This window comes from Octopus sinensis, linkage group LG5 (assembly GCF_006345805.1).
Source record: "Octopus sinensis linkage group LG5, ASM634580v1, whole genome shotgun sequence".
NCBI classification, from domain to species: Eukaryota; Metazoa; Mollusca; class Cephalopoda; order Octopoda; family Octopodidae; genus Octopus; species Octopus sinensis.
Genome location: NC_043001.1, coordinates 38789994 through 38816576, shown reverse-complemented (window position 1 = coordinate 38816576; position 26583 = coordinate 38789994). Strand labels below are relative to the sequence as shown.

The 26583-nt window shown below is 41.2% G+C and overlaps 2 protein-coding genes across 2 annotated transcripts in view; both read left to right on the top strand.

The window, feature by feature from the left end:
- The window catches only part of LOC115212114, a 556559-nt gene that overhangs the window by 353353 nt on the left and 176623 nt on the right, over nucleotides 1-26583 (top strand). The window lies entirely within an intron of this gene.
- The window catches only part of LOC118763632, a 141338-nt gene that overhangs the window by 66600 nt on the left and 48155 nt on the right, over nucleotides 1-26583 (top strand). The window contains exon 3 of the mRNA XM_036503335.1: nucleotides 62-370. Coding sequence (XP_036359228.1) covers nucleotides 62-370 — 309 coding nt within the window. The remainder of the gene's footprint in view (nucleotides 1-61; nucleotides 371-26583) is intronic.

The following is a 26583-nucleotide window of genomic DNA, read 5'->3' as shown; positions in this document are numbered from 1 at the left end:
AAAAATGTTCTGTCATTTGGTGAATAATGTTTGATTTATTTTGTAATAATTTGTCTTTTAGATGACAGTGGGAATCTTTACCCAAGTTTTGAAACACCAAATGCCATAAAGGATAAAAAATTCACATTGAAATGCAAAGTTGGTGGTGATACAAGATATTGGTATACTAGAAATGGAACAATTATTGCTAAATACGGTGGAACAGTCGACCAAAATAAACATCCTAAATATTTTGGTAGCCGTCAAGAAACTAGTTGCCAAGAGAAAATCTGCACATTGAGTATAACCAGCATTAGTTTAGATGAAGACAACATGAGCATTATTTGCAGTTCTGGTCTCCATGGAAGCATGTTCAATATTACAGTATTTGGTAAGTAATTATTTTTTTCTATTTATTGTGTGATTTTATTCTCTACATCATTTACATTGTACAGATATGTATTCTCATCTTGTTTATTGTTACTACGTTTCCGCTGATTTACTCCCCAGCCCTCATCAGGTGTCCTTGTGGAATTTTGAATGAAACCCTGGGCTCTCATTCCTAAGGTAGTTTTGTTGATGTTATTGTTATTATTATTATTTATTCAAGGCACTACCTGTAATTGAACTCGGAATCATGGGGATAGTAGTCTGTGCTCTTAACCACTATGCTAGATGCCCACATGTAATAGAAGAGAGAGAAGAGAAGGTAGTGAATATGTGTTGGAGTCCCATCAGGTTACAAATAAATCTAAGTTGGTTGTAAAGTGGTGAGAAAGAAATACAAAGATGACACAACTCAGATACATAGATGTGTATATGTATACATCCTCATCATCATCAATATTATTTAATGTCTATTTTCCATGCTGGTATGGTCTGGATGGTTTAATAAGAGCTTGCAAGCCAGAAGACTGCAAGCCCTACTGTATGTATCAATATGGTTCTATGGCTGGATGTTCCTCCTAATGTCAATCACTTTACTGTACCAGGTGCCTCTTATGTGGTCACAACAGCAGTGAGGTCACCAAATAACTTGCGGGACATAATTCCTTAAATGAGTGGGGAGTAATATTGAGGGAGGTGGCTTTGTGCCAGATGATGAAAGGTTAGAGTATGAAGAGTGGGACAGAAATAAGTGTCTTGCTGTAGAGGAGATACATCGCTACTTCAGGTGAAATATGAAAGAGAGAAGCAAAGGTGGTGACGATGTGTTGGAGTACCATCAGGTTATAAGTAGGTGGTAAGTAGACTGGAGAAGATGAGTAGGCAGTTAAGTTCATGAGAGTGCAAAAGAAGAGTGAATACAGGTGGAGAGAGGGAGTGTTAAGATGTGTTGTGGAGAAGAGAGGTATTCATCAGGGATAGATTGTGTGCATATAAGTTCATGAGAGTGCAAAAGGTAAGTGGGAGATAAAGAGGAAGAGAATGCAGTGAGAGGTGAACATGGGTGAAGAGAGTGTGTGTTAGGAAGATTGCAAATAGCCAGCCATCTCTTCTGTGAGGCTCAACTTCTGAAAGTCACTTTTTACCAGTTCATTCCACCTCTTCCTAAGCCTTCCTCTTTCACATGTTCTATCTACATGTAGCAATTGATACTTCTTTATGCTGCTGTCCTTACACATTTGCATTTGTGTAGCCATGCCAGAGCAGTCTCCTCTCTTGCACACTACACCTGATACCTCTTATACTGAATTTTTCTCTCATCACATTTCTGCTTTGTTGTTTATTTATACCAACATTGCACATCCATCAGCGCGTGTTTACTTCATTCCTTTGAACCTTCAAATGTCCTCTGCATTCACAGCCCTTTTTTCACTACTGTGTTGTATAGCCATTTGTGCAATCTGCCTTTCACTCTGAGGAAGAGGCCCTTGTTAACAATCGAGAGAATAGCCTTCTGAGCTTTTCTCAGTTATTATTCTAGCTACTATGTTTTCAGGGTATCCATTTTCATTACTAATTAGGTCACCTAGGTCACAAAAATTATCTACTACCACTAAGTGTCCTCCTGAGCATTTGAGAAAATCTATTTCCTGTGTGTTCTTAGTATTTATTGTATCTGCACATCTGCCAAACACAATGAGTACTTTCTCTTGGAACTTTTCTGTGATTTCACTGCACCTTTTATGTCTATAGCTTGCATTGGCTACAATGTATGGAATTTCTATCTACACTTTTTCTGCATATCAAACACGTCTATTTCCCTGAAGAGATTAGTAACTTATTTGCTTTCCTGCATACCAAGTCTTTGGGATATGCTTAGTTAACTTTAAGGCTTTATGATTCCAAGCATTGCTTCCACACCTGATATTACTTTTCTAATGCTACTGTAAATCCAGCCATAAGAACCACATTCAACCAGTCTTAAACTCCTCTGTTATTGCTTGAAGGACTATGATGAAGAAGTGGGGACTGAGAATCAACCCCTGGTGAACTCTTACTTGCCCACTAAATTTATTGCTATATTCATTGCTGAATTCCATACTGACCACCCAGTGAGAGAGCGAGGGACCCTGTCAAAAGTTCTTTCCATGTTAACATATCCTAAATATAGTGGTTTATATTTGACTAAAATACTTCATCTGCAGTTATTTTACTTAGAAGATAGCATCAGTACTGGTTGCCCTGACACAAAAACGAGCTGTATCTCATCTTTGTTAACTCTCTTCCTAATTAGTTGAGGTTATAACTGTTTTCTGTTACTTTCATGACCTGCTCCAGGAATATCATGCCTCTAATTACTTCTGTCTAAGCCCTTTCCTTTACATTTGTAGCAGTTGTTGGGCGTGATACTTTTGTGGACAACCTGATTAACCATACTAGTGACTATGTCATAACCCACTCACGCTCTCAGTTGAAGGATTTTTGACTTGCAAGTTACTTGGTGACCTCACTGGTGCTAGTGCCATGTAAAAGACACATCTGACTCATTCCAGCATGGTAAATGGACATTAAACGGTGATAATGATGAAGATGATTGTGGTAATTCCTGATTAACCAGGGGCTTTCCTTGTCTTCATAGACTTTATTCCTGTATCTGTCTTACAGCTCTCAGTTCAGATACTGAGTCTCTACTAAGTTCACTTTAAGAAGACTCATGCTGGTATGGGTTGGACAGTTTGACCAGAGCTGGCAAGCTGAAGAGCTGTACCAGGCTCTAGTCTAATATGTCATGGTTTCTATGGCTGGATGTCCTTTCTAGTGCCAACCACAGAGTGTCCTGGGTGATTTTACATGGCACTGGCACAGGACTCTTGCAGGCCAATTCTCTTCACCAGAGGGACCAGTATTAACAATTCTATTGTGGAGCATGGGTCTTCTTCAGTACACCAAGGTACCAAGCATTTCAGTCCTTTGTCATCTTACCCGAAAGGTTTAGCATCCTGAGGTCGTCTTTAGTACCCATGTCTTCCTGAGTGTCCCATTCCGATGTGTTCTGTCTACTTAGGGAGATTGGCACTTTTTTATGGAGTGTCAGCATCCATCTTCATCACATGACCAAACCAATGTAGTCTTCTTCCTTGCACAGAGCATCTAATTCCTCTTATGCTTAACTTCTGTCTCAGTACACTAGCACTCTGTCGAACATGTATGCTTGCATTACACATCCAACAGAGCATTCCATTCTCATTCCTCTCTAACCTTTGCATGTCCTCTGCATTCAGGGCCTACATCTCACTAGCATGTAGGATGTCTGTATATATGCGTCTTACAATCTTCTTTTCATTTGAAGAGGAAAGCCTTTCATAGCTAACAAACGTAACAGCTCTCTGAATTTCCTCCACCCTATTCTTATTCTAGCTATCACACTCTCTGTGCATCCTCCTCCACTCCTAACTTGGTCCTACTATCTCTAATGAGCCACCAGGGCTTTTGAGAGAATCAATTTCCTAAGTCTCTATAGTTTTTATGGATCTTGTGCATTTTCAGTGTATGAATATTACCTTCTCTGATAAACTTCCTATTAATCCACTGCACCTCTTGTGTGTCCATAGCTTATACTGGGTACACCGTATGGAGTTCCTACCTACACTTTTCTCAGAAATCAAACAGGGCCACCTATTTGAAGCAGGGAGGGTCCTGTCTGTTTTCTTGCTTACTGAGACTTTAGTCTTCACTAAGTTAATCTTAAGGCTCTTTGATTCCAGATTTTGCTTCCACAAGTGGAATTTCTCTTCTAGCTCTAATGTGGAGTCTGCTATGTGGGTAAGATCATCAGTATATAGTAGTCGGGGTGGCGCTGGCAATGGCCACTTTCGGATGGTTCTCTTACATGCCACCGGCATTACTGTTGTTATTGTCGATGTTGCTGCAGCTGTTCTGAAGCATGTGAACATTTCTTAAGATAACTTAGGGCTGCTGGTCTTGAATTTCTCTGTTGGAGGACAATAATGGAAAGGTGGAGACTAAGGACTGAGCCTTGATGAATTTTTTGCTGCACTCATGGTTAACTCTCACCTTATTGACAGCGTTTCTGTACATAGTCTGTACAACTTTATCCAGCCACTTGTCTATCCCCAGTCTCCTCAGAGCACACCATATCACACAATAGAGTACTTTATCAAAGGCTTTCTCTAGATCAACAAATGCCAAGTATATGGTTTATTCTTAGTTAAATACTTCTCTTTCAGTTGCCTCACTATAAAAATAGTGTCAGCAGTGCTTCTCTCTCTGATGAAACTGAACTGCATTTCATCAAACCTAATCATGCTCCTAATTAATTGAGCTATAACTCTCTCTCTAATTTTCATCACCTGGTCCAGGAGTTTGATAATTAATTACTTCTGTCTAAAGCATCCCCCTTACTGTTGTAGCAGCTAACAATAATGCTGCTACTCCAAACACTAGAATTTACATCTTCCTGAATGACCTAGTTAACTATGCAGGTGACTATCTGGTATCCTACCGTACCAGATATTTTGAGCATCTTAGCTTTTAATTGCCTTATCTACCATACTGCTGACCACTAGGACAGCTGGTCCCTCTCTTGGTTTCACTTGAGGGAGACTCCCTTTATCACATTCATTCTCTACATTCAACAGTTTTCCATAGTAACTTTTCCACACCTCTTTCTTGTCCACATCATTAAATGTAAGCATGCCATTATCCATCTGCACACACTTGCACATTATCTTGATTCTCACTGACACTCTGGTAATTCGGAGCACTTCAAATCTCTTATCTTCCCATTGTGGTACATTGGCAAATCTCTTCTTTTCTGCTTCTACTCTAGCTAGATAAACCTGATGTCTAGCTTCCCTTTTAGCTTTCTAATATGATTAATTGCTACTCCCACCCTTTTATCCCATTCTTTATAGACCTATCTCTTCTCTTTTATGGCCCTGTCAACATCACTGTCCACCACCACATCACCTTGGCCTGGCAGAGGCTTTGCTCCAATCACAGATTTGGTCTGTTGCTCTTAGTAGATTGTCTCGTAGGAACTTCCAGTTGTCTTGTATGTTATATGTCTCTATCTCTTCCCCCTTCTCATCAAAGGCTTCATTAAGGACATCTCTAAATCTCTGTCCTTTTGGAAGATCCTTGAAATTCTACAACATCCTTTTCTATATTGGCTTGCATCTCTCGATCTTTAGATAAGTGATCATATGATTGGCAGGTTTTCTGAACTTGGTGTTGCAGACTGGTAAGCCATGAGCATCACAAAACTTCAGTAACCTTGTCCCCTCCTCAGTTCTGGAACTAAAACCACAGCTTCCATGCTCACCATGAAATTCATTGGAGTGCTGTCCAACATGTCAATTGAAGACTCATGCAATGATGTGAATGTTGTCATCTTTCATTGTCAAGGTAGTCTGCAGATGTGGCCTTTCTGAGTATGTGAGTTTGAAGTGGAACATATGCAGAGATCACTGACACAATTACATCAACCAAGGTTATTCTAAGCTTAATAATCCTATCACACTACTTCAGTCACCTTATACTTCATTTCTCTGCTAATAGAATACCCATACTACTTAGTCTGTTTTTGTTGCTTTCTCAGAAAAATTTGTATCTGTGCCCCTTTGCCTGTAAGCAGTCCAGCTGAGGTTCCCCTCATTCATACTTCTTGGACACAATATATGACCATAACAGAGAAAGATTCCATGGCAGTACCTGCTCAGAAGCCTATGCAAAGCTGCAGAAAGTGTATGGAGAGGAGTGTATGATCCGTACACAAGTGTACAAGTGGTTCAGACGTTTCTAAGATGGTCAAAAAATGCCAACTGTGACAAATGTTCTGGGAGACCTGCAACCAGCAGAACTGAATAAAACATCGCAGATGGGCATGCAGCTGTGAGGGGAAATTGTCAAATCACCATCCATGAGTTATCAGATGTACAGATTAGTTATCAGTCCATTATCACTGAAGATTTGGGTATGTGGTGCATATCTACCAAGTTTGTGCCAAAACTGCTTTCAGCTGACCAAAAGGACACTCGGATTATAGTTGCATAAAATCTTGATTGTGTCAAGAATGATGAAAACTTTTTTTAAATTTTGTGTAGGCCTCTGAAAACTGCATAGGCCACTGAGCAGGTCAATGTGATGAACATACACTACACACATTACTTCTAAACACTGCTGTAAACAGTAGAAGTGACCTAGAACGTCAAACTTAGTGCACATGCACAGTGGAGTTAAAGGTGCCTAGCAGTTTCACTTTGCATGCTGTAGCTTTGTTATTATGGCAACAGTCCGGATACTTATTGATCAGACCATATAAATCTACCTGTCTCTGCATCTGTAGAACCAAGGAGTCTTGAAGAATGCTTTCAGTTAATGAAAGAGAAAGATTTTTGGGGTCACATGCCTAGAGGCTGCAGGTCCTTGTGATTAGTGTGAAAAATAATGTTACAATTCAGTTTTAATTTCCTTCAGTGCTAGAAAGCCTTCATTCAAGTGTATACACATACATTGCAAATATTTTCCATACGTCTATGTACATGTTCATGGGTCATAAAAATATAATAAAAGATATGTGGTGTGGTGATGAAGGAGTGTGACGGGACGGGCGGGAGCGGAAGTGATGCTTACAGGTCTTGCAGGGCGCATGCGCCGGCGGAAGCGGAAGCGAGAGACTCAATGCACGTGCGGCATCGACCGGCTACGGCAGACCCCAGCAAGGCACCGAGACGACAACACGCGAGCAAGTTGGCTGAAGGCCATCCGACTTCATCCCCCGTCAGGTAAGACCTTATTGCACCTCTGTTTCCTATTTCCTTGTTTCCGTTGTGCTCCTTTCATCAACCACAAGCTATTTCGGCATTTAGTCAGTGTTCACATTTTTTTCAACACGATGTCGGCAAAAATTAGGATCGCCAGTGACGTCGTTAGATCTTTTAACGGCGAAGGCGATGTAGTGGCCTGGATTCGGAAAATCAGGCTGGTGGCGAGACTGCAGGGCATAAGCGACGTGGCGAGTCTTATGGTCCTGTATTTGGAAGGAAGTGCGTTGTCGCTCTACCTAGAAATGGACGAAAAAGAACGGCTCTGCGATCGGAATATAGAGCGGCGCTTGTGTGACGCATACACGGAATGCGAGTACACAGCTTTTGCTAAGCTGGGTGCAATCAGGTGGACGGGAGGCCAGGTAGATGATTTTGCGGCGGAAGCTAGAAGGCTAGCGACTCTGGCCGGGTTTGCCGGAGAAGGACTGGAGAGAGCAGCCCGACTGGCATTCGTAAATGGCTTCCCCGATGACGTAGGAATTCACCTACAACAACTGCCCGGGGTCAAAAAGATGCCATTGAGCGAGCTCGTAACTCATGCTCGCGGGTTGACGAGACACTCGGAGCGGAAGGGGGTAGCGATGGCGGTGACGGAGGCGCGTAAAGACGGACGACGTCACGAGAAAGAGGTACGGAAGCCCACCGTGCAACGAGAGCGGCCGTTCTCAGGACGATGTTTTAAATGCCAGGGACCGCACATGGCGCGGGACTGTACGCAGCTGGGGCCAGTTTGCTATCGATGCAGGCAGACAGGGCACATTGCCCGTGATTGCGGCCAGGGAAACGACCGCGGGGAAGTTGCTGCCTCTCGAACTTTCCCCTCAAACGAGTAGAGGCGCTATTGGAGACACTGCCAGTGATCGACGTGGAGGCCGAGGGGGAGAGGTTCAAGGCCCTTGTGGATACGGGCTGTACGACCACCCTGGTGACTTCGAGGGTGACGAAGGAATGGAACGGGGTGTGTAGTGTCCGGGCGGTCGACGGCAGCGAAATCCGTTGCAGAGGCAGCAGCGCGGTAGAGATAGTGGTGCGCGGCGCGACGCTAAGGCTACAGGCAATTGTGGCCGAACGCGTGATAAATGGAGTTGATGTGGTGATGGGGATGGACGCCATCAACTGCCTCGGTGGCGTCAGCGTTGTGGGAAATAAGGTCACGTTCGGAAGCGTGGGGGCGTCGTGCGCTGCGAGTCAGGATGACCAGAGGGAGCAGAGCCCCGCGAGGGACGGCGCTGCTTACACCATCGAGGACAAGGACTTTCAGGCGGCGTTCGATGGTCGGCGGTGGACGATAGAGTGGAAATGGAAGGACGAGCCCCCGACACTGGAGAACAGGGTGAGCTGTTACCAGCATACTCTGAAAGGCCACGCCAGGGTTGAGTTTGAAGACGAGGTGGAGAGGTGGATCAAGGAAGGGATCCTTGTCCCTTGGAAGGAGGAGGTAGCGGGCGGAGTGCTACCCCTGATGGCGGTGGTGCAGCCTACGAAGGGAAAAGTTAGACCGGTGCTGGACTTCAGGGAGTTAAACCAGCACATATCGTGTCACACGGGAGGTGAGGCGACAGACGTTTGTGGTGAGGCATTGCGCAAGTGGAGACAGTCGACTGAGGCAGCGACGATTGTCGACTTGAGATCGGCATACTTGCAGCTCCATGTGAGCGACAAACTATGGCGATATCAGCTGGTGCGGTACAAGGGCCGGACGTACTGTCTAACCAGGCTGGGTTTCGGGCTGAATTCTGCTCCGAAGATCATGTCGGCAGTGCTTAGGTCCGTCCTGGGGAAAGACGGCAAGATTAGAAAGGCCACCAGCTCCTACATTGACGACATTTTGGTGGACGAAACTGTAGTGGCAGCCGACGAGGTAGTGAGACATCTGGAGAAGTTCGGACTGATTGCTAAGCCGCCGGAGTCGATTGAAGGGGGAGCCGCACTGGGGCTGAAGCTGCGAAGAGATAGATCAGGCGAATTGGTGTTCCGGAGAGGAAATGAAATCCCAGAGCTGAGTTCCAGCGTCAGCAGGAGAGAGCTGTTCTCGGTGTGTGGGAAGTTGGTCGGTCACTACCCGATCGCTGGATGGCTGCGCACGGCGTGTAGTTACACCAAGAGACGAGCAGAAGGAGAGAGGTGGGGCGACAAGGTGGGAGAAGGGACGGTGGCGATGATGCAGGAGATCCTAGAGAGGACAAGAGCGGAAGACCCAGTCAGGGGGAACTGGTACGTGCCCAGGACGAAATGCGGGACTGTCTGGTGTGACGCTAGCAGTATAGCGATAGGGGTGGTGTTGGCAATCGAAGGCACTGCGGTGGAGGACGCGTCCTGGCTTCGGAAAGCAGATGATTTCAACCACATCAATGTCGCCGAACTAGACGCGCTACTGAAAGGGGTGAACTTGGCCTTGAAATGGGGGCTGCGCACGATTGAAATGCGGACGGATTTGGCCACTGTGCTTGGCTGGGTAGGATCAGTGATCACCGGTGACAGGAGAGTGCGGACGAAAGGTGCTGCGGAGATGTTAGTGAAGCGCCGCCTAGGAGTTCTAGGTGAACTGATCGCCGAATTCGGACTCAAGCTGAACGTGGTCTTCGTGCCTTCGGAGAAAAACAAGGCGGACGTACTGACCAGGGTGAAAAGGGCGTGGCTGGAAGAACCGGAGGAGGCGCGGAGAGGGATAGCTGCGGCGTGTCGGTTGGATGACTCCGAGCTGAAGAAATTGCACGCTATGCATCACCTGGGGGTGGACAGGACCCTGTATCTGGCAAAAAAGATTGATGCTGACGTGACCAGGAGAAGCGTCCGGAAGGTGGTCGGGAGCTGCGACAGGTGTCAGTCCATCGACCCTGCTCTGTGTGGGCATGAACAGGGAAGCCTTTCCGTGGAGCAGAACTGGAAAAGGCTAGCTGTGGATGTGACACACTACCGTCAGCGAGCGTACCTCTCCATGGTCGACTGTGGGCCGGGCCGGCTGGCCATTTGGAGGGAGTTGAGATCGGGCATTGCTGACGAGATCGTGCAGATCCTGAACGGGATATTTTTAGAGAGAGGTCCCGTGGAAGAACTACTGATGGACAACGGGGCGGCATTTCGTTCGGAAGCATTGAGGGTTATGCTTGATCGGTGGAACGTGCGACGCTTGTTCAGAGCAGCGTATAGGGGCCGGGCGGTAACGGGATCGTGGAGAGGCACCATCGGACAGTCAAGGCCATAGCGGAAAGGGGGCACATTTCGCCGCTTGAAGCAGTTTTTTGGTACAACTTGTCTCCCCGATCCGGACAGGCTGAGGAATCGGTGCCACACAGAGCAATATTCAGGTACGAGTGGAGGCATCCGTGTACTAAATCAATGCAACCCGGGGCAGAGGAAGAGCACGCCTTCGTGCGGGTCGGGGAGGAAGTCTGGGTAAAACCCCCAAACGCACGGTGTACATCGCAATGGGGAAAGGGGACAATAACCTCCGTAAGTTCGAAAAATAACATCTCCATCGATGGTATGCCACGCCACGTTTTGGACATACGGAGGATTGTCCATGCCCCAGAGGATGGGACAAGCAACAGTAGGCAGGACGAAAACAACCGACAGGATGACGAGGTCGACAGCAACACACCAGAAACAAGTCCTAGGGTCGCGCTGCGACCACAGAGGGACCGGCACCCTCCTCCCTGGCTGGCTGATTATGAAACCAGTTTCGGGTGCGGGAGCGAGTGAGGAAGCTGGTTCAGTGATTTATAGATCAGGGGGGCGTGTGGTGTGGTGATGAAGGAGTGTGACGGGACGGGCGGGAGCGGAAGTGATGCTTACAGGTCTTGCAGGGCGCATGCGCCGGCGGAAGCGGAAGCGAGAGACTCAACGCACGTGCGGCATCGACCGGCTACGGCAGACCCCAGCAAGGCACCGAGACGACAACACGCGAGCAAGTTGGCTGAAGGCCATCCGACTTCATCCCCCGTCAGGTAAGACCTTATTGCACCTCTGTTTCCTATTTCCTTGTTTCCGTTGTGCTCCTTTCATCAACCACAAGATATAAACTAAGCATTTATGCATATGCTTGAGTCGCTTTTGCAGAAGTGATGGTGAGTAGTGGGTGGGTATTAGAAATGGATTCAGTTGATATTGCATGATAGAATATTCCACCATGAAATTTACCAATCTAAGTTGAAATTAATTTGTCAGTGAGTAGAGAGATGAAATATTCATTATTCAAGATCTGAAATAACCGTATATTTTCACAGAGCAAGTGAGAGAAGTTAGGTTTGGTAGCAGTTTGAAGTTATTTGCCTATCGATATTGAAAATAAAGGAATTTCAATCATTCAACCACATGAGGAAAGAGAGAGTGGGATAGAATTTGATATAAGCTTGAAATTTCACAATGGAAGGCCAACACAAGTTCTTCTAGTTTTTGTATTGAATTGGCTGCTGTGATGGCATAAGTTTTGCTGACATTAGCATTTCTAGGATACCTTCTGAAAATACCAAAACTTATCTGTAAAAATTTGCTATCTTGTGTGTGTGAATTCTTCAGTTAGCCTAAAAATATTGCATGGCACTTGAAAATATGCATATAACTTAGTGTCAAATCACTAAAAAGAAAATGCACTTAAAGCATTAACAGGCTGTATACACATGGATGCAATTTCCATACCAGAAAGCAAAATTTGAAAGGGTTGGAATATGATGGCAGACCTGCAAAATTTAAAGAATGCATGCATGAATATAGAAAAGCTCCAAAAATGTGTTACAAGTATTAAAAATGAAAATCACAAACTTTCATTATCACAACTTTTACCGTTTTGAGAAAGCTTTTTAAGAAATAACAGACAATGGGGGAAAGGGGTTTATATTTACACTCACCCACCCTGGTGAAGAGTAGGGTTTACTTACGTATTTTTTACATTAAAAAAAACATTCAATCTGCTTAGAAATGAGGATGAAAGTTTATTTACCCTATTCCATGATCAAGAAGAAATTGCTCTTAAACTGGATATTTTCCAGATTGGTTTGTGTCTCCAAGTCCTTTTAACTCTCCAAGTCTGAAGTTGTTACCTGCTACATCATTATCAACATCACCATCATTACTTGATATATGTTTTCCATGTTTAACAAGAGCTGGTAAATCAGAGGGCTACACCAGGCTCCCGTCTTCTATTTTGGCATAGTTTCTACAGTTGGATGCCCTTCATAATGCCAATCACTTTACAAAATGTACTAGGAGCTTTTAATTTGGTTTCAGCATGGGTTTTTTTTTTATGTGGTGCCAGCATGGATGCTTTATTCATAGTGCCAGCACAGATGCTTTTCATGTGGCACCAGCACCCATAGCATTGCCAAGTAGCTTGCAAGACAAGACCATCTCAGTTGAGAGAAGGAGAGGAACGAAGAGAAGTGGCCATGTGCCAGGTGATAAGTGGAAGTATGACATTGGGACTGGGATAGCTGTCTTACGACAGAGATGATACTTGGTAACCCAGTAGGACAATAAAGGGGAGGGAAGTGGGAGTAGAAGAGAGAAAGATATAGACAGTCAGAGAGAGAGAGAGAGGGGGGACCTACCTAAAGAGAATAATGGTGAGGGGTGATATTTAGAGATATAGCAAGTAATGGTGAGAAGAACTGGAGAGGCCTGCAGCGGATGGTGGGGTTGTTAGGGAGGTAGATTGTGGGTGGTTTTTGCCAGAGGATAGAATTATGTGTGTATGTGAAGGTGGAGCTATGGTTGTAAAAGGTATGCCTGTATGTATAGATGACCATTATGTTATTTAGCTTGATATGTCTCCTCGAGCACAACAAACCACTAGAAGTCTTGCTCCTTTGTTATCTTCTCAAAGAGAGTCTACCTTTGTAGATCATTTCTCACCAACTTGTCCCTTGTCTTTCTGGCTTTACCCCTTTTATAGGTTTCCTGCACAGACAGAGATTAGAACTTCTTTATGCAGCTGTCCTCATCCGTTACAGTGCAGCCTTCTCTCTTCCATACTATACTTCTCTCTTCAATACTCTTATACCCAGATTTTCTCATAAATCATTTACACTCTGTCATATATGCACCCTAACATTACCCATCCGGTGGAATAGGCTGACTTCATTTCTTTCAAGCCTTTGCATGTTCTCTGTAGCCAGAACCCATAATTCACTGCCATGTAGCATAGCTGTTCATACAGTCATCATACACTCTGACTTTCCCTCTGAGAGTGAGACTCTTTGTTACCAACAAATGTAGCAGCTCTCTGGACATTGTGTAGTCTGTTCTTATTCTAACACCTATGCCTTCAGAGCTTCCTTCTTCACCACTAATTTGGTTACCTAGGTAACAGAAACTATCTATTACTTCTACAGACCCTTCTAACATTTGAGAGAGTCTGTTTTCTGTACCTGCACATTTACCACTCACAAAGACTACTTTCTCTCTAAATCTTCCTGTTATATTGCTGCACCTCTTATGTGTCCATAGCTATCACTGGGCATCCCATATGGAGTTTCTATCAACAACTTTCCTTCATATTGAGTAGGACTATTGCCCTAAAGGGATTAGTGCTTTTTCCAACTTACCAAGACTTTGGCTTTTGCTAAATTAACTCTAAGGCCCTTTGCTTCCACACCTGAAATTTGTTCCCTAATTCTGTAGTGATTCAACAGTAAGAACAAGATCATCATTGCAGAAGAATGCCCAATGGCAGCCAGTCTTCAGTTTCTCTGTTATGGCCTAGAAGACTATGATACAAAAGAGGAGGCTGTGTATTAATCCTTGGTGAACTCCTACCTTTACCTTAAATTCCTTGCTATATTCTTTGCTAACTCTCACCTTACTGGCAGTGTCCCTGTACATGGCTTGTATAACGACTAGTCATTTATCTTTAGCTTCCACATTGACTACCAGATACGGGAGCAGGGGACCCTGTCCAAGTTTTTCTCCATGTCAACAAAAGCCAAGTACAAAAGTTTGTTTTCAGCTAAATATTTCTGCAGTTGTCTCTCCAGGAAAATAGTATTGGTAAGACATTTTCCTGGCACAAAACTGAACTGCATCACATCTAAGCTAACTCTTTTCCTATTTAATTGAGTTATGACCTTTTTTGTAACCTTCATCACCTGGCTCAGCAATTTGATACTTCTCTAATTATTTCTGTCTAAGGTGTCACCCTTACCTTTCTAGCAGTTGACTATAATGCTACTACACCAGTCTTTGGGTATAACTTCCTTGTGGACAACCTGATTATCTATACAGATGACTAGGTCATGCCCAACTCTATAAGATGTTTTAAACATCTCAGCAGTGATAACTGATGGGCTAGAAGCTTTCCTTGTCTTCATATTATTAAATGCTTTATCTACCAGACTACCACTGATTCAGATAGCTTGTCTGTGTTGGATCAACATGAGGCAGACTCTCCTTCTCTCATGTATTTTCTACATTTAGCAGCCTTTCATAGTGGCACTTCCAGGTCTCTTTCTTTCCAGAATCACTGAGTGCAAGTGAACCATCATACATGCAAATGTACTTTGTCTCATATATATATATATATATATATATATACTAGCAGTATCGCCCGGCGTTGCTCAGGTTTGTAAGAGAAATAACTATATAAGCATTTTTAGAGAGTTATAGCCAAAAAATAGCAAAAAATGCATTAAAAATGGAAAAAATATGATGGTAAATTTTTTGAAAAATCGTTGACTCATCGTAGACATTTTTAGAGAGTTACTTCCCTTATATAATAGCGAAAAATGCATTAAAATGGGAAAAAAACGATGGTAAATTTTTTTTTAAATCGTAGACTCATGTAGACGCTTTCTTAGCCATTTCTATTTTGGTGTCTTCAAGCCATGAAGTCGTTGTTCTAAAAGAACGCTGGTCTCCTTGACAACGCATTACAACGTTGATTTCCTTACACTCCCTGCCCCACAGGTGCAGGTGTGAGCGTGGACGCCAACTCCGCCGCCATCGACACACGAAAAATTATGCATTAAAATGGAATAAAAAATGATGTTAAATTATTTTTAAAATCGTAGACTCATCGTAGACGCGCGCTAATACTCAGACGGGCTCCATATGAATCACGACTATAAGCTACCCGAATTTGGTTAAACTGCACCGCAAAATGTGGGAGTAGTTAGGAATCTAAATCGAAGGGGACAGACACTCACACAACTACAGTTTTATATATATAGATATACATAGCGCAGTAGTGGTGAGATGTGACAGCAAAGAAAAGCATACATTCACTCTCTGCATGCAATTAGACTCGGAAAGTTCGTGAGGAACCCATTGACCCAATTTGCTGACTTTTCCGATAGCACACAGGTCTCAATGAATGGTTGAATGACCAAATCCAAGCTTCTCTGCTAGTTCCTCAACAGTTACGATGAGATTTTGTTCCACCAGGGTTTTCAGGATGTCCTTGTCGAGTTCTACAGATCTTTCAGGATGAGGCTCGTCTTCTAGGCTGTTCCAATATAGCTTTGAAAAAAATAGCTGTTAAAATCGAAATGCACTCTTCAAAACTTGCACTATGAATAAGGACAAGATAAAATTACTACCTGCTTTTATAGCAAGTTAATATAAGTAGTTTATCCCATTCCCCTCTGACTTTTAGTTCAAGCTGTTGAAAAAGCCGCATTATTATATATATATACATACATACATACATACATACATACATATACACACACACTCTCTCTCTCACACACATGCACACATTTATATTCTGTTATTCTTTTATATGTTTCAGCCTTGAGGTTGTGGCCATGCTGGATCGTGTGTGTGTGTGTGTGTGTGTCTATCTGTCTGTATGTATATATGTATATGTATGTGTGTGAACAATAATATTTTCAACAGATGTGTTGCAAATGTATCTGATTGTTCTCAAGCTTCAATACTGTGTGTGTGTGTGTGTATGTATGTATGTATATGTATGTATGTATATGTATGTATGTATGTATGTGTGTATGTATGTATGTGTGTGTGTATGTATGTATGTGTGTGTGTGTGTGTGTATGTATGTATGTATGTATGTATGTATGTATGAGTGTATGTTTACTTTATTACTAACACAAGCCACTATGGTTATTTAATGTAAAGTCTTCCTCAAATCACTATCTCTGGCTATTTACTCTCTTCCAAGAACATTTTCACTCACACTTATGTGTTAGCTTCCCATACATTTTACTCATGTATCTATCAGCGTGATAGAAAGAAACAAATATTACATCTAGTTTCACTTTATCCGTTGCCCACTGTGTGTGTGCGTTTGCGTGTGGTGTAAACCAGACTAAGAAAAGCATTTGACACACACACCAGAATGTGAGTTTTCTGTAAATTTTGTTTAATTGGAGTTTAAATTTTAAAAACTGGACCTGGCATGACGCGATGCATTGTACTCTTAAAAATGCTAGGTAAATTGTAATTGAAGAAATCCTATATTGTAGATTTGTATAACTCCCAAAGGGAGGCAGATAAAATCTGCCTTTTATAATAAGATATATATATATATATATATATACAGGGGTTAGACAAAATAATAGAAACACCTTAAAATTTCAAACAAATTCATTTTAATATGGGGTAGGACGGCCTTTGGTAGTAATTACAGGTTGAATTCTATGAGGTATGACTCGTACAAAATTTTAATTGTTTCCAAAGGAAAATTTGTCCATTCTTCAGCTAAAACAATCTCCAGTTCTTGTAGTGATGATGGTGGAGGATATCAAGATCCTTACTTGTTTTTCTAAAATGCACCATAAATATTCTATAATATTGAGATCTGGAGACTGTGGTGGCCAGATAAGATGTTCAACTTCACTAGATTGTTCCTCATGCCATTCAGTAACAACTTTAGCTGTGTGAATTGGTGCATTATCGTCCTGAAATATTGTGTTTGCCTCCAGAAACAGTTCCACAACCATATGATAAATTTGATCAGATAAATTGCTTAAATAGCCTTGACTATTAATTCTGCCATGAAGAGAAACCATTGGGCCGGCAGATATCCAAGATATAGCACCCCACACATCATCACAAATCCTCCTCCATGTTTAACAGTTCAAAGAAGGCAGTCTGGGTCAAATGCTTCTTTTGGCTGTCTCCACACATATACTCGGCCGGTGGTCAGAAATATGGTAAAGGATGACTTGTCCAAGAAAATAACATTCTTCCACTGCTCTATGCACCAATTCTGGTAGTTTTTACTCCACTCTAAATGTTTTGCAACGTATGTTTTTGAAAGTAATGGTTTTCTGATTGTAGCCCTCCTGTGAAATCTGGCTTTGTGCAGCTCCCAGTGAACAGTTTTTGTGGAAACTGGGTTCTTGAAGTGATCATTAAGCTCTGCAGTAATTTTGGGCGCTGTACTTTTATGATCCTTTCCAACAATACACATAAGAATCCAACAGTCCCTATCTGAAAGCTTGGGTTTTCTTCCAGAGTTTTGTTTCACCGAGGAGGTTTTTCCCTCTTTCTCAAAGCTGTCGTTATTTTCAAGACAGTACTTCTTGATACACTAAACATTTGGGCTGTTTGCATTATGCTAGCACCTGCCATATGAGCACCAACAATTTCTTCTCTTTGAAAGTCCAATAGATCTGTCATTTTAATGAATTTTAATTAATTTTTCTGGTGATATCTGAAAAGAAGCAGCAATTTTAGCAAAACATATTAAGCAACACTAAAAATAAATAAAAAAAACATAAAAATAAACAAGCTCTTGACGATTTTATAGATAAATATTTCAAGAATATTCCCCTTCATCCCATATATAAATGTTTCTACCCATATATGCATGTATATATACATATATGTAGGTATGTACATATATGTATGTATATCACGTGATCACGTGACTGACCAGGCTATCAGATGTTGCTACACATCGCTGGTTCAATGCGCTTCGCATTGTTTTAGCCTTCAAATGATGCCACCCCGCTGGCTAAGCGAGCAGGCCAATATGTATGTATATATGCATTTATTTATATATTATTTATATTATTATATGATCAAACACCACGCATCCTTTTCCAAGTAAGTTTTATCTTAATAATTACAATGCGCATTCTTCTATCTCTACTATCTCTTCTCTGTCTATCTCTCTCTCTCATGTTCTTCATCCTTTCTGGTTTTCTCTCCCGACCTTTCCTATTCTTCTCTTCTCTTCACCGTTCCCTCTCTCTCACTCTTCCTTCTTGACTCTCTCATCGCTGGCATGTGACAAAAGAGAATCTATCTTTCTGCCCATTTCCTTCCTAAAGACAACATGCTTAAACTTGTCTCTTCTCATAAGCTCATCTTCCTAGTGTTCATAATAATTTTTCTATCGTCTTGGCTTAACAGCCCTCACCGTCTGTTTTACTGTCTTGTTCTCACTGTCCTGTTCTTGTTACCACTTTCACCCTCCACAAAAAATCCCAAATTTTCTTTAATTTATTTTGCGGGAAAGACTGTTTCAAAAAAGTCGCTTATTGTCCTTGCTTTCGAAACGTGGAGTAGATGAAACAGGGACAACTGATGAAGGGGAATATTCGTTATGTTGCGTGTCTCATTTCTCTGTTTGTTTTTTCGTTGTTCAAAAAATGTTCGTTTTCTGTTTTTGTGTTATATTTTCGTTTCTCATTGTGTTCAACGTTTTTTTGATGTCCTGTACCTATATATGCATGTATATATACATATATATGTAGATATGTACATATATGTATGTATATATGCATATATTAATATTATTATATGATCGAATGCCACACATCCTTTTCCAAGTAATTTTTATCTCTCTTTCTCTCTCTCCCTATAAATATATATATATATATATATATATATATATATATATATATATAGAGAGAGAGAGAGAGAGAGAGAGAGAGAGAGAGAGAGAGAGATTTCCTGCCATTGGGGACTGCTATATGCTGATGATTGCTCTCATAGCAGATTCTGTAACAGAACTAGAAAAGAAATTCCAGACATTGAAGCAAAACCTTTAATTAAAATTAGCTTGACAAAGTCCAAGCTCCTATTAAGCAAGGAAACTGACAGTTTCCTACCCCTTCAGGTAAATGTCCTGCTTGATATGTAGCATATGTGTTGGCTGGAATTCCAAATGGTGTATCCAGTGAAAGTTATGGTGAAGTGGAATAATAGGAAGGTTAAAAGAGAAAGTAGCTTTTGCATGTGGAAGATGCACAGGATCCATAAAGTCTACAGATACACAGGAAGTTGAATTTCTCAAATGATCCTTAGGCTCTGTACAGGTAGTGAATAATTTTTACTACCTAGCTTACCTAATTAGCAGTAGAGGAGGATGTTCCAAAAGTGTAACTGCTGGAATGGGAATAGAATGGAGAAAATTCGGAGCTTTTGTCTTTGCTGGAAATCAAAGATCACACTGTCTCCAAATGAAAGGAAGATTGTATGATGCATGTGTACAAACAGCAATTCCACATGATAGTCAAACATGGGCCCTGAATGTAGAGAACATGTTGAGACTAGAAAGGAATGGAGCTAGTATGCTTTGTTCAGATGTGCATTGCCAGTATACATGTACAGCAGAGTGTTAGTGTATTGAGAAAATATTTAGGCATAAGAGGAATTAATGCAGTGTGCAAGAGATAAGTCTGGACTGGTTTATTCATGCGATACCTATGGATGAGGACAGTAGCATAAAGAAGTGCCAGTCACTTAATGTATATGGAACTTATGGAAAAGAAAGACCTATGATGACATGGGACAAAGCATTGAAGGCTGATCTCAAGACACTGAGCCTTATTAAGGAAATGAGAAAGGACTGAAATACCTGGTACCTTGCTGTACTGAAGAAGACTCATCTACTACAGTAGAATTGATATCCTAAAATCACTTTGGTAATGCTTGTCTATGTTTTGCCCTATCTCCACCTCCATCCTCTCTGCCCTATCAACCATTCCACCACTACACACTCACACATTTCTCCTACAAACACCCATCATTTTTCTACTGCCTAAGAACAGAAAAGGCACATACTACATCTCCCTAGTTTCTCAGTTACCTTTGTTCCTCCACCTCAAACCACTTTTATTTTCCATTATCTTCCCATCTTCTGTCTTCATCAATCATTGTTTTTCTGTATCTTCTCTCCCCTTTGCTCTTCTCCATCATTGACATCTTATTTATTGACTGTCATCTCCAATCCCCTCACATATCTATTGCAACCCTCACCCCTGAGCCTCTCCTATATTTCTCTCTTTGTCATTTGCTACAGTCACCTTTACCCTGCTCACTTACCTCATTTATTCTGTATCACCTTACTTATTCTCAACACCCCCTGTATTCCTTGAGTGTATGTCCTGAAACGTTTTTGTCACTATCACTTTCTTTATCTTACTCTGTAACCCACTCTATTTTCCTTCCCAACTGGAGTATCCATCTATCTACTCTACTGCAAATACCTTTTTCTGTCCTTCTATACCTCTAACCTTTCAAATGGCTCGAAGCCACACAAACTCAATACTAATCACCCTCCTAGTTGAGGCTTTTCTTGTTTTGCAAGGCACTTTGGGACCCTCTTGGTGCTGGTATTACATAAAAACCACCCAGTGCACTATGTAAAGTGGTTCGTGATAGGAAGGGTATCCAGCTGTAGAGACCATGTCACAACAGACAACAGAACTTGAAGCAGCTCCCAGTTTTGTCAGCTCCTGTCAAGCGATCTGACTCATGCCAGTGTAGAAAACAGGTGTTAAATGATGATGATGAAGGTGATATATCAAGGAGAGGGAGTGCAGTAAAATGCAATACTCAACCAAAATTGGGCTTATTAGTGGATTCCATATTCTACTCCTGTATCCAGTGTAGTACAATGCAAGGCACCAACTTGAGATCAGCTTGAGTGTGGAATATGAGTCAAATAATTGGGAAAAACAATAAACAAACACATGATCTGCTGAAATAATCACATAACAGTAGTAGAAACATGCAGCCATGTGTTTCATGTCATCAGTGTCCTGCAATGAATACAATGATCAATGTCGAAGCTCCAAATATATACACTTTTCCTTGTTATGCAAATGATCAATAACCTCACATGTCACATAAAATAGAACATACACACACATACACACCTACGTATACTTACGAGTGTATAGATTTTGCTTGTTCACCAGTATAATGTATGTGTATGTATATGTGCATATATATATATATGTGTCAGCAGTAACTAAGATGGGAGGGTCAACTTGTATTATGTTCTATTTATGTGAAGAATCCTAAGTATTAAATTGTACTCATAATTCACTGAAGAAAACAGGTTTTTTACATGATGTACTATTTTTGTCCATCAGTAAAGAACATGTCTGAAACAGCTGTAGTGGACTTCAACTCTTCTGTGTTATTGTTTATACTTCCCCACACTCGGAAATTTCTCCATGTTGGATCTTGAGCCTTTAGACAACTGGAGCATATGCCATGAGTGTACTCTTGTGTAACTTTGCATAAATGTTGTATATTCAGTCAGTATTTGTGAACATGTGTATATGTTTATGTGTTTGTTTGTGTGTATATATCATCATCATCGTTTAATGTCCTCCTTCCATGCTGGCATGGGTTGGATGGTTTGACAGGAGCTAGCCAGACAGAAGACTGCACCATACTTCTGTGTCTGTTTTGGCATGGTTTTTATAGTTGGATGCCCTTCCAAATGCCAACCACTTTATAGTATGGACTGGGTGCTTTTTAAGTGGCACCAGTAACTTACAAGACAAGGAATCTTGGAGAGGAGAGGGGTCATGGAAGAAAGTGATCTTTTATCAGATGATGAAAAGTTAGTGTCTGACAAAGAGATGAAAACAGATGTTTGCTACAGAGGAGATACATGGTTACCCGAACAGAGAGAGAGAGAGAGGGAGTTAATAAGAAAGAGGACAAAAACAGATGAGCTACTATAAAGGAGATACATGGTTACCTTGCCAGAGGTAAGAGTAAGAGATGGAGGGGGAGAGACTGATCAAGAATGAGGACAGAAAGAGGTGTGCTGAAGAGACACATGATTACCCATCCAGAGGGAATAGCAAGAGAAAGAGAGAGAGGGAGTTGGAGACAGCAAGGGTGTAAGAGATATAGGACAAAGATGGGGGAGAAGTGCCAGGATATACTTACAAGGAATGGTGGGCAGAGTATAGATGGGATAGTAGAGTAACAAAGAGAGAGATAAATGATGGCAAGTGCCAGGGTATACCCACAAGAGATGAAGATCATAATATATGTAACAGAGCATTGCAAATGTAGTGGGGGGGAATGCTGTGAGGACTGATCTCATGATGCTGGAGCTCATGGAGCCCCAGCATCCTGAGATCAGTCCTCACCACTTCATCCCATGTCTTCCTGGATCTCCATCTTCCTCAGGTGCCATCCACTTTCAGTGACCAGTACCTCTTTATGCAGCTGTCTTCATTCATATGCATCACATCGAAACCAACATAGTCTCCTCTCTTGCACACTGCATTACATTCCTTTTATGCCTAACTTTTCTCTTAACACATCTGTGCTTTGTTGTTCATGTACATCCAGTGGAGTATACTTCTTTCAATCCTCTCTAGTCTATGCATGTCCTCTGCATTCAGAGCCCATGTCTCACTACCATGGAGTATAGCCATTTGTACACAAGCATACAATCTACCTTTCACCCTGAGAGAGTTCTTTTGTTGCCAGTAGAGGTAGTAGTAATTTGAACTTCCTCCATCCTCTCCTTTTTCTAGAAACAATACTTTGAAAGTATCCACTTCATTGCTAATTTGGTTAGCCAGGTAATAGAAACTATCTACTACCTCAATAGAGCCTTCTAGGCAATTGAGAGAGTCTAAGTCTTGTATGCTGTTAGTGCTTATTGTTCATGCACATCTGTCATATATGAAAGTGACCTCCTCTGTTAATCCACCTTCGATTCTATTGCATCTCTTATGTGTCTATAGCTTAGACTGGGTGCAGCAAATAGAATTACTTTTCACTCCTTTCCTTCATATTGAGCAGGGCCATTTACTTCACGGAAAGAGGGTTTTATCTGCTTTCTTGCTAATAACTTTGGTCTTTGCTAGGTTAACTTTAAGGTTCTTTGATTCCTGATTTTACTTCCATACCTGGAATTTCTTCTCCAATTCTGCTACAGACTCTGCAGTAAGAGTGAGGTCATCCATGTATTGTAGTTCCCACAGGCATCCAGTTTTGAATTCCTCTGTTATGGCCTGGAGGACTATAATGAATAGGAGTGGACTAAGAACTGAGCCCTGTACACTAAATTCATTACTGTATTCGTGGCCAACTCTCACCTGTCAGCACCACTGTACATGACTTGTACAGTTCTAACAAGCCACTCCTCTACTTCTAGTATCCTTGGAAACTACTAGATAATAGAGTGGTGGGGCTTCTGTCAAAAGCTTTCTCCAGGTTAATGAAAGTTAAGTACAATGGCTTACTTTTGGCCAAATTCTTTTCCTGCAGCTGTCTCACTTGGAAGATGGCATCTGTGGTACTCCCAACTAGATGAGATGAACCAAACTGCATCTCATCTAATTTAATTCTATTCCTAATCAATTGAGCTATAACTCTCTCTGTAACTTTCATGACTTGGTCTGGCAGTTTGATACCTCTGTAGTTGTTTCTATCTAAAGCATCACCTTTACCCTTGTAGCAGCTAACTATAATACTACTACACTAGTCATTGGGGATGATGCCTTCTTGAATAATCTAATTAACTATGTGAGTGACTAGGCTGCATTCTACACCATCAGATATTTTAATCATCTCATTAGTGATACCTGATGGTCCAGGGGCTTTACCTGTCTTCATATCCTTAATTGCCTTATCTATTATATTGCTATCAACTCTGATGGCTGGTCCCTTAGTTCTTTCAAAATATGAAAGTCTCTCCTTCTCTCATTCATTTCCCACATTTAGTAACCTTTCTTAGTGGCACTTCAACACATCTTTCTTCTCTGAGTCACTAATTGTAAACATACCATTATCCATTCACACACACATTTCTCACCCAACATACACACCTATTATCTCTGATACATGCTTTGCTATCCTGAACACCTTACAACTCTGATCCTCACACCATAGAACATTGGCATAGCTCTTGCCTTCTGCTGTTCCTTTTGCTATGTAAACCTGTCACCTAGCTTCCCTTCTGGCTACCTGATATAATTTTTCCACCATTTTTCCAGTCCTTCTAGGCTTGTCTCTTCACTTTTATAGCGCTGTCCACCTCCCTATTCCACCACCATGTCACCCTCAGCTTAGCTGGGACTTTGCACCAGATTTGGTTTGCAGCTCTCAGTAGATTGTCCTGCAGAAACTTTCATTTGTCCTCTAAGCTGTATGTTCCTAGCTCCTCCTCTTCTCTATCATCAGAGGCTTCCATATATGAAGTTTTTGTAATAAATTCAGTGCAACAATCAGAATTACATAATAATGAACAGAAAAAAACTTTATTTGGAAAAAAGTTGAAATTCAAAACAAAAGTTTAACTCAATTGAATAATTTTTCATATATTTTGAATAAAAATGATTTTGTTTCCCAAAATATCCATAGTGTTCAAGAAGATTTGAGTTTTGTTTGTGAAGAATTATAGCCATTGCATCAGTTCTGACATCAGTTCTGGGTAAAAATAAACAAATTGGTTAAGACCTTTATGAGCGTATTGTTGATCTTAATAAGAGTGGCAGTGGGTACAGAAATATTTCTGCACAGCTTAATGTGCCACTGAGTTCATTTGGTATGCTAATGTATAACTGGAAATCTCTCTCTAGTCTGTTCAAGTCACCCATGTAAGTTAGCAGAGCATACAGCAAGAAAACTTACAAGGACAGCTAGTAATAGAGCACAAACCACACTCAAGAAGTTGCAGGAAGACCTGGAAGCATGTGAAGTATATGTGAGCAAAGATATAATTAGTAGATCACTTTGTTATTAGGATCACTTTTCTGCTTCTCCAAGAAAGACTCCATTGTTTAAGAAATGTCACTTTAAATTTCATTTGGCCTTTGCAAAGAGACATTTAAGTGAACCAGCAACATATTGGGAAAACGTAGTTTGGTCTGACAAAACTAAGATTGAGCTTCTCAGCAGAAACTCAATCAACGAGGTTTAAAGAGAGAACAGCATAGAGTACCTGCCATAGAATACTATCCGTACAGTCAAATTCAGAGGTGGATCAGTAATGGTATGGACTTGTTTTTGCTCATCGGGTATTGGTAGAATAGAAATAATAAAAAGAACAATGGATGGGGAAATATATAGGGAGATTTTAGAGTGATGTTTAATACCTAGTGCTTGCTCCCTAAACATGGAACAAGGATGGGCCTTTCAACATGATAACGATTCAAAGCACACAGCAAAGCTGACCAAATATTAGCTGAAAACAAATGGGATTAATATTTTGGAATGGCGAAGTCAATCTCCAGACTATAATCCAATCAAAAATTTGTGGTAAAAATTGAAACTCAGAGTTCAAAAAAGAAATCCATGTAACTTACAAGAATTGAAAAGAATTTGTGTAGAAGAATGGGGAAAAATAGGCCCCTACATACATAAAAAGTATTTAGGAAACTATTCAAAGTGTCTGCAAGCTCTCATCATCAACAAGGGTTATGTAACTAAATACAGATTTAATTGTATAAATGTATTGTAAACTTTTGCATTTTGAAGTTCAACTTTTTTTCCATATAAATTTGTTTCTCTTCAATGTAATGTAATTCTGATTGCTGCATTGAATTTATTACAAAAAACTTCATAAACGGTATAAATTTCATTAACCTGCATTAACTCAATATATGCAAATTTGGATTTCTGACTTTGTGTTGTCACTGTATGTGCACATGTAGTCCACATAAGCATGCACTTAGATCATGCATACCTACATACACATACAGCTATTTTTTAATATAAATTGGACATGGGCAATCGTTGTATTCTTCCTTGTCTTGAGGTTCACAGCCAAATGGCTGGGTGGATTTGCGTGAAAAATGGCACATATTTTGAGATAGGTGCATAGATTGGGATGCGATTTTTTCCTAGCCCTCATAGTTACCAAGAAAATCGATTAAAACGTTTTCTAATGGAATTCCTCTGCCATTAAAACAACCAGTTGCTCACACAGTTGGCATATACCATTTTGCTAGCAACAAGGGGTGTATATGACAGTTAGCCAAAGCCATTCAGTCATTCATATATACATAACCTCTCTCTCCTTTTCTCTGTCAGTCACTCACACATTCACTCACTACAACAAATGAATAAAATTTCATTTAACTTTCTCTCAAATATACATAGATACATACATACATACAGGCATAAATACATAAAACCTGCATGCTTGCGTGTGTGTATGTCACTGAAGTCATTCATACTTACATACATAACCTCT